The sequence below is a fragment of the Prinia subflava genome, chromosome 13, assembly GCF_021018805.1.
Source record: "Prinia subflava isolate CZ2003 ecotype Zambia chromosome 13, Cam_Psub_1.2, whole genome shotgun sequence".
Taxonomy (NCBI): Eukaryota; Metazoa; Chordata; class Aves; order Passeriformes; family Cisticolidae; genus Prinia; species Prinia subflava.
The window spans coordinates 9,648,171-9,657,500 of record NC_086259.1 but is presented as its reverse complement, the minus strand read 5'-3'; the positions used below and the strand labels follow the sequence as shown (position 1 = coordinate 9,657,500).

The 9,330-nt window shown below is 48.0% G+C and overlaps 1 protein-coding gene across 4 annotated transcripts in view; it reads left to right on the top strand.

Annotated features, from left to right (window-relative positions):
• Positions 1-5,435, top strand: part of SALL1 (spalt like transcription factor 1) — a 17,096-nt gene extending 11,661 nt beyond the window's left edge. For all 4 annotated transcript variants that reach the window (XM_063410551.1, XM_063410550.1, XM_063410549.1 and 1 more), the window contains exons 3-4: positions 1-3,083; positions 4,134-5,435. The exon at positions 1-3,083 is cut by the window's left edge and continues 327 nt beyond it. In XM_063410551.1, coding sequence (XP_063266621.1) covers positions 1-3,083; positions 4,134-4,574 — 3,524 coding nt within the window. In that variant the 3' untranslated portion in view covers positions 4,575-5,435. The remainder of the gene's footprint in view (positions 3,084-4,133) is intronic.
• The last annotated feature ends 3,895 nt before the right edge of the window (positions 5,436-9,330 follow it).

The window sequence follows — 9,330 nt, the reverse complement described above, 5'->3', positions numbered from 1 at the left end:
GCAGTAGCAGTTCCAAGAGTGTCAACAATAGTATTACAAGCAGTAACAGCTCCACAATGGGTACCTCAGCTGTAACAACCTCTCTACCTCACATAGGGGATCTGACAACACTAGGCAACTTTTCAGTGATAAATAGTAATGTAATAATTGAAAACCTGCAGAGTACTAAAGTGGCAGTAGCACAGTTCTCACAGGAGGCGAGATGTAACGGGGCATCGAGCACTAAACTCGCCGTCCCTGCCCTGATGGAGCAACTGTTGGCATTGCAGCAGCAGCAGATCCATCAGTTGCAACTGATTGAACAAATTCGTCACCAAATATTATTGTTGGCTACCCAAAATACAGACATGCCAACACCTTCTAGCCCTTCTCAAGGTACTTTACGAACATCTGCCAACCCCTTGTCCACATTAAGTTCCCATTTATCCCAGCAGCTGGCTGCAGCAGCTGGATTAGCACAAAGCCTTGCTAGTCAATCTGCCAGCATCAGTGGTGTGAAACAGCTACCCCCTATACAGCTACCTCAGAGCAACCCTGGCAACACTCTAATTCCATCCAATAGTGGCTCTTCTCCAAATATTAACATATTGGCAGCAGCAGTTACAACACCGTCCTCAGAAAAAGTGGCTTCAACTATTGGTGGCTCACAGCTCACCAACCCACCAGTATCAGCATCATCTTCACCAGCTTTTGCAATAAGCAGTTTATTAAGTCCTGCATCTAATCCACTTCTACCTCAGCCCACCCCTAGTAACTCTGTTTTCTCCAGTCCCTTGTCCAATATTGGAACACCTGCAGAGGATTTAAACTCCTTGACTGCCCTGGCACAGCAAAGAAAAAGCAAGCCACCAAATGTAACTGCATTTGAAGCAAAAAGTAATTCAGATGAGGCATTCTTTAAGCATAAATGCAGGTTCTGTGCTAAAGTGTTTGGGAGTGACAGTGCCTTGCAGATTCATTTGCGTTCTCACACTGGCGAGAGGCCATTTAAATGCAACATATGTGGAAACAGGTTCTCCACAAAGGGAAACTTAAAAGTCCACTTTCAGCGTCACAAAGAAAAATACCCTCATATTCAAATGAATCCATACCCAGTGCCAGAGCATTTGGACAATATTCCTACAAGCACGGGTATTCCTTATGGGATGTCTATACCACCAGAGAAACCTGTCACGAGCTGGCTGGACAGCAAGCCAGTCCTCTCCACCCTTACAACTTCTGTTGGCCTGCCACTCCCACCAACAATTCCAAGCTTGACCCCATTCATCAAAACTGAGGAGCCTCAGCCGATTCCCATTAGCCATCCTTCTGCTAGCCCTCCCTGCTCCGTCAAGAGCGACTCGGGAACGGCTGATCCCACGTCAAAAGTTTCCAATGGACTTTCTGATGAGGTAGAGGCTGGTGTGCTGCCTACCTCAAACGGCAAAACGGAAGAAACCCCTCAAAACACGAGCACTGTCACTAACATGAGCAGCTCCGTGAGCTCCCCGGCAGCAGACTCGGGCTCCAGCGGTGTCGCCACTTTTACAAATCCACTGATGCCTCTTATGTCAGAGCAATTTAAGGCAAAGTTTCCATTCGGAGGACTATTGGATTCAACGCCAGCGTCTGAAACGTCAAAATTGCAGCAACTTGTAGAAAACATTGACAAAAAGGCAACTGATCCTAATGAGTGCATCATTTGCCATCGAGTTCTCAGTTGCCAGAGCGCACTGAAAATGCATTATCGCACCCATACTGGAGAGAGGCCATTCAAATGTAAAATCTGTGGTCGTGCTTTCACTACTAAGGGCAACTTAAAGACTCACTACAGTGTCCATCGTGCCATGCCCCCGCTGAGAGTGCAACATTCTTGCCCAATCTGCCAGAAAAAATTCACCAATGCCGTTGTGCTACAGCAGCATATCCGAATGCACATGGGAGGGCAGATCCCCAACACCCCGGTGACAGAAAACTATCCTGAGTCAATGGAATCAGATACGGGATCTTTTGATGATAAGAATTTTGATGATATAGACAACTTCTCAGATGAGAATATGGAAGACTGTCCTGACAGCAGCGTGCCAGATACACCTAAATCTGTGGATGCATCACAAGACAGCTTGTCTTCTTCCCCTCTGCCCCTGGAAATGTCAAGTATTGCTGCTTTGGAAAATCAGATGAAGATGATCAATGCTGGCCTTGCAGAACAACTTCAGGCAAGCCTAAAGTCAGTAGAAAATGGGTCAGTGGAAGGGGATGTTTTAACTAACGATTCGTCGTCAGTCGGTGGTGATATGGAAAGCCAAAGTGCTGGAAGCCCTGCTGTCTCAGAGTCTACCTCTTCCATGCAGGCCTTGTCCCCATCCAACAGCACTAATGATTACCACAAGTCACCAAGTATTGAAGAGAAACCATTAAGAGCTTTACCAAGTGAGTTTGCCAACGGTTTGTCTCCAACCCCTGCTAACAGTGGTGCTTTGGACTTGACGTCTAGTAACACAGATAAAATGATTAAAGAAGAGTCCCTGAGTTTGCTCTTTCCTTTCAGAGATAGAGGTAAATTTAAAAACACTGCATGTGACATTTGTGGCAAAACATTTGCTTGTCAGAGTGCCTTGGACATTCATTACAGAAGTCATACCAAAGAGAGACCATTTATTTGCACAGTTTGCAATCGTGGCTTTTCCACAAAGGGTAATTTGAAGCAGCATATGTTGACACATCAAATGCGAGATCTACCATCACAGCTTTTCGAGCCCAGCTCCAGCATCGGCCCCAGTCAGAACTCTTCAGTGATGCCCGCTAACACGCTGTCATCGCTCATAAAGACCGAGGTCAACGGCTTCGTGCATGGCTCTCCTCAGGACAGCAAAGAAGCACCCTCTGGGCTAATTGCTTCGGGGCCACTGTCCTCTGCCACGTCCCCTGTGCTGCTCCCTGCTCTCCCCAGAAGAACTCCAAAACAGCACTACTGCAACACGTGTGGGAAAACGTTCTCTTCTTCCAGTGCTCTGCAGATCCATGAAAGGACGCACACTGGTGAGAAACCTTTTGCCTGCACTATATGTGGAAGAGCATTCACAACAAAAGGCAATCTGAAGGTACTTTTTCCTCTTACTGTTCTTCAGTTTCATTTTCTCCTTGCTGGGGATTTTTGATTTTTGACACCTGTTAATGTTGCAGCAGTGGTACCTTTGGGTGTTTGTGGTGTGACAGCGTGTTTAGTCAGCTCTGGTAGACCTAGATGGCCTCTTGTTGAGTGCTCGTGTTGGCAGCAGGTCTGAGGCATGTGCTGTTTTGACTTAATTAAAATTAAACTACCAGCAAAGGCTATGCAGAGTGTGAAACAGAAGAGCCAAATGATGATAAGGAGTATTAATTAACAGAGAAATGCATTTTGTAACTCACAAACCTCTTCAAGAAGAGAAAGGCTCTTGAATGTGATGTTTTTCATAACTACCATGTAAGATGAGTGTTTAAAAAAACTAATAACATAATTCTGGAAATAATGGGCATTACTTTAATTGATTATATAACTAACATTTCCTACTGATATGAGTTTGAAAAAGCAAATATACTTAAGTTTTAGAACACCAGTTGAGCACTTTACTGTGTACATTTTTCTGTTGACAGAGTATTTCTCTAGAGGTTGCTGCCAGTAATGTGAGATGAATAATTACTTTCAGGCCATTCTGTCTATACACAAGGCTCTCCGATGAGCAATCAGTAAAGGATACTTTCTGCCTGTCTGAAAAGGACGTTTATAGGGTAAAGGGTGTCAAATACAATACTTACCATTGCAATGAAAGTGGACATAGCAATTCTAGCCCTGAAAGCAGCTATCTGCAATTGACAGAATAATGCAAAGTCATTATAAACTAAATACATGTAATAAAAAAAAGAGTAAGAAGCAATGCATTGTTCAGCGGGAGAACAGGTTATTCTGGGTAATGGTGATGGGCTAACCCAGAAGCAGTTTATTATTCCAGATGGGAAATAGAGCCCTGTATCCTCTATCTTTAGTGCCATTCATTATGTAACAAGACTGGACATGCTCATGGACTGCTGTCTTATCTGTTATCAAAATAAGTTTGAAATTCCTGTCAACCTCTATTTTTTGTTTGTTTGTTTCTTCCTTTCTTTCTTTCCAGGTTCACATGGGCACTCACATGTGGAACAGTACTCCTGCAAGACGAGGCAGACGACTTTCTGTAGATGGCCCCATGACGTTTCTAGGAGGCAATCCTGTAAAGTTCCCAGAAATGTTTCAGAAGGATTTGGCTGCGCGGTCAGGGAACGGAGACCCGTCCAGCTTCTGGAACCAGTATGCAGCTGCACTCTCCAATGGCTTGGCCATGAAGACCAACGAGATCTCCGTCATCCAGAACGGGGGCATCCCTCCGGCACCGGGGGGCCTGGGCAATGGTGGCAGCTCTCCCATCAGTGGCTTGACAGGAAGCCTGGAGAAGCTCCAGAATTCAGAACCCAACGCACCTCTAGCTGGTCTGGAGAAAATGGCAAGCAATGAAAATGGGACTAACTTCCGTTTTACGCGTTTCGTGGAAGACAACAAAGAAATTGTAACAAATTAGAAAAAAAACCTCCATAAATAACATTCCTGCAAATAGTGCAACCTAGGGTTGCTTTTTCCAAGCTGCAGGCTACAACATTACAAAGACTTTGTTTTGTACCATGTTCTACTTCTAGAGTTCTAAGAGAGCTTATTTATTAGTGATATAACCTTGCTTTGCAAACAAATGCAAGCATTAACTTTGGTCTCCCGTATTTTGAACTAAATACTAATCGACTAGAGTGCTGTAAACTTGCTGTAACATTTATGGCAGTTGCAAGTCTGTTCTGCTAGGTGATCTTATTCTGGCATTAACTTATTTTCTATATCCAGTTTAACACAAACTCTGGTATTAATGCGATGCCTCAGTGATGCATTAGATCTCTAATAAAAATCTGTATATAAATGTACACTTTGATCCTGCTGGAAACTTTATCAGCAAACACATTGTCTAATTTTTCCAGACAGAATTAAGAAAAGGACTGAGAGAATATAGACTGAACAGTGTGGGTCCTTTACACAGCTCAATTTTTGATTTTTATTATAAAATTAAAACTGCTTTAATTTTTGTAGGTTTAACATTTTCTGTTTTGAACTGTTATTTGTATTGTGCTTTTTACTTGAGTCGTCTTAAATGTTAATACATTTCTGTACAGTAATAAGCACGCGGATTATTAGAGAAGATACTGAAGTGTTGTTTTGGTAGTTGAAACTGAGACGTAACATTTTGCCTTGTAGGTATATTCATTATAGAAAATGTGCTGGACTTTCACAATGCTGCTAAGTATGGCATCTTGAACAACTTCCGTGGATGCACCTGTAGATGCTCCTGTATATACAATAAGACATCACTTTCATTAAAATGTACATACGTTCCTTACAAGACCAAGCCCTACTCCTTGACCAAGGGAACAAGTATAGTGTTTGTTTATTTTGTATTAGGCATTGGGGGGGATGGGGGGAACCTTGGACTGTTACATGCACTTTCTCAGAAAGGTGAAAGGAAAAGAGGTCCAGTTTCTTTAACATTTAATACTTACTAACAGCAGAGATACTGTAATTTTACTCGAGTAATCAAATACATTTTTGCAACAGATAAAAAAAATTGCTGTCTCTGTGTTTTTAAAGTGTACCTGTATTTAGTAATCACTTTGTATTATTTAGCCTTTCCCTTGGTTAACATGAACTGTCCAGGTTGTATGTGTGTGTTTATATCTGTAAGTATGGGTATACATATGTGTATTGCATATTAATTGCTAGTATATTTTTCATACCCCCTAATAGTGAAAAATTAACTATTCAACTCCTCCTTCTCATAAAATTGTAGATATTTTGGCATTTTTAATTTGTTTATTAAAAAAAATGCTGCTAGCAAAGACCTTATTGAGCCTAGGTAAGTTTCCTTTGAAGGAAATAATTTATTACGTTTAAGGCTTGATTTGGTTCAAATGCTTTATATTTGATATTAATTTTATTTTATGAGATTGTATGTTTGTGGCATGCTTACGCTGCTATACCTGTTTTTAAGATGTCCACTTGGAAGCCTCCATATACTATGTGGGCTTTATAACTTGATTGTAAAAAACATACCAAACAAAACCTAATTGCTTTGGCCTTGCACATGATTTGGCTTCCCTTAAACACCTGCCATGATCATTAACCTCAGTGGGAGTTTGTCAAACATAATTCAGTCCAATATTTTCATCTCCTTACATTACTATTTATGAAAAATAGATTGGCTGCCTTCAAGTTATGCCTTCAAAACCACCAACAGGCATACCCAATTTTGTGTCCATGTGACTATATATATATTTAAAACAATTCCAAAATTCACTTGTTTTGTGTTACAGGATTATTTTTCAGGATCACTGTGGGGGGAGTTGCCCACCTTTTTAAACAAGAAGCGATCACTTAGCTTTTCCCATAGCCTGAGCTGCAAATTGGGCATTAGAGAGGATTTACAACTGAAGAGCTGGGGTGAGAAATACTTTTCTTGAGGACTTTTCCCATTCCTATGATTATGCATCCTGCGTATTAACGCTGTAGCCTGGATACCTCTTGGACTTCATGTCTTTAGGACTTTTCCTGTTCGAATGTGTTGGTTCACCTGGTACATGATATGCATTTTTGTTAACATGTAAGTTGTACGCTAGAGCCAGCTGGCTTGTCAATGTGAATATTTAAGAACTTTAAGTCACCTTTTGGTCTCAGAAAAAGGTAAATTAAAAGGATTTTGATGCTTTTATCAATGAAATACTAACTAATTCTCCTTTTAAACTGAATCGAGATTCGTGCCACAGAAAAGTTGCCAGGGAAGGGTTAGCAGCCCCCAGCGCTCCGGGAGGGTTTCCTCTCCGCGGCTTGAGTTTCATGAGTGCCTTTAACTCCAGCCCTGGGAGCCTTCCCAGGGGCAGCGCAGTCCTGAGCGCCCGAGGGGAGCCGCGCCCGGGCAGGCGGGCCCCGCGCTCGCCAACCTCCCCGGGCCCCCGGACGCTCTCGCCGCTGGGTAACGTACGCGCTTGGCATCGTTAGGGGCTTAAAAACAAAACAAAACACAACAGAAAAACAAAACCAGGAAAAGGAGCGATTTTCTTTCTCGTACCTTGGGGCCTTCCCCCGGCCCGCTCCGTGACCGGACCCTGCGCGCACAGCCCGGGCTCGGCTGAGGCTCCGCTGCCCGAGGGGATGCGCTGCCCCAGCCCAGCCGCACCCCGCAGGGCCCGCAGAGCCTTTTGTTCCCCAGCCCTTCCGAAGCGCTTCCCCGTGGTGCCGGCGGGCGAGGCTCCCCGGGACACCCTTCCGGCCCCTGGGGCGGCAGGGCGGGGGTTCCCGGGGAGCCGGCGCTGCCCCGCCGGGCTGCCCGCTTCGCCCCGCGCTGCCCTCGCTGCCGGCGGCGGAGATGGGTGCAGGCGGGAGGAGCGGCCGTGCCCCTGCATCCTCCCTCCGTGCCGGGCTGAGGGAGAGCGCCTGGGCTGTGCCGGGCTGAGGGATGGGTGCCCAGGCTCAGCCAAGGGTGCACGGGCTGTGCCGGGCTGAGGGATGGGTGCCCAGGCTCAGCCAAGGGTGCACGGGCTGTGCCGGGAGCAGGGATGGGTGCCCAGGCTCAGCCAAGGGTGCACGGGCTGTGCCGGGAGCAGGGATGGGTGCCCGAGCTCAGGGATGGGTGCCCGGGCTGTGCCGGGCTCAGGGATGGGTGCCCGGGCTCAGGGATGGGTGCCCGGGCTCAGGGATGGGTGCCCGAGCTGAGCCAAGGGTGCCCTGGCTGTGCCGCCCGCTGCGCGGAAAGTTCCGGGCCGTTCTCCCGTGCTGCCTTCCGTTCCCTTTCTCCTGCCAGCCCCGGCCGGGGCCAGGAGCATCGCGCCCGTGCCCGCAGGGTGCGGGGCCAGGGGCGGCTCGGGGCTCCGCGCCCCGTCAGGCAGAGCGCCCGGCTGGCCTCCTGCGAGGGGAAGCGGGGAGGGGAGGGGGCGGGGGAATAATTTGCTCTGGAAACGCGGAATTTTAAATTTCCCGTTACTCGACACCAGACCGTGGGGACCGGGGGAAGTTACCTCTCCCCAGAGCTGTCCTGGCAAGCGCACAAAGGTGCCCGCGTCGCCTCGCAGCTGGGAGCCGCGCTACCTCGCTGCAATTACCCAGCGCAGCGTTTCCTATTCACAGACACTGAATTAATCCTTATTCAAGAGTAGAATTTTTTTTTTCTTTACGGTTTTGTTTTCGCGGCCTCATTTTTCTCATTAGCAACAAAGTTTTCTTTCCCTCCCTCACCCTTTTTTTTTTTGCCCCCTCTCGTCTCACCCATCACAATTTTATCATCCATTAAAATAAAGCACAGTGGGGTAGGTTGGTATTCTCTTTCTCTTGAGCGTCGGCGATCGTTCAACGCAGTCATTTAATCATCCCGGGTAATTTTCTTCACCCAGAAACAGACGTGATTTATTTAAAAATTGGGCTAATAGCGTGCGAAAGTTGGCCGCTTGGAAAGAGCCCGCGGCGGAGCGGCAGGACCGGGACACGGCGGGGCTGCCCCTCCCGCCGGGCACCGCTACCGGCGGCCGGCCCGGGCGGTTCGGGCTCCCCCGGCCCGGGCTGTTCGGGCTCCCCCCGCATCCGGCCCGGGCGGTTCGGGCAGTTCGGGCTCCCCCGGCCCGGGCGGTTCGGGCTCTCCTCGCACCCGGCCTGGGCAGTTCGGGCTGTTCGGGCTGCCCCCGCACCCGGCCCGGGCGGTTCGGGCTGTTCGGGCTCCCCCGGTCCGGGCGGTTCGGGCTGTTCGGGCTCCCCCCGCAGCCGGAGCGGGGCCAGGAAAGGAGGACGCGGTGCCGGAGCGGAGCAGCCCGGCCCGGGCTCGCTTCACCGGCCCGGGGCACACCGGGCACATGCACCGGGCAGGCGGAGGGAAGGGCTCGGCAAAAGGACCCGATACCGGCGGAGTGCGGAGAGAACCGGGACAGCACCCGGGGAGGGCGGGAAGGAGCGTTCCGTATTGGCCGGGCAGGAGTGAGAGGGGAGAGGAAGCAGCAAATTGCCCGGTTTATTTCGTGGGCTGATGACCAAATCCCAAAATCTTTTCTCGGGGAAAAGTGTTGAATTTCAGTGATCCTAGGCTGGGCTCTGGTTTGAGACTTAGGGACAGGTCCTCCCGGTTACAGCAGGCAACAAATGCCTCGGTTTGCTCCTGCTTTGTGAAGAATATTTGCTGACCATCAAAATGCAAGGGTTGCTGCTTGCTTTGACCATTTATTTGGGGCATGCTTCCTGCTTTTCAAAGTCCTGAAGTCGCA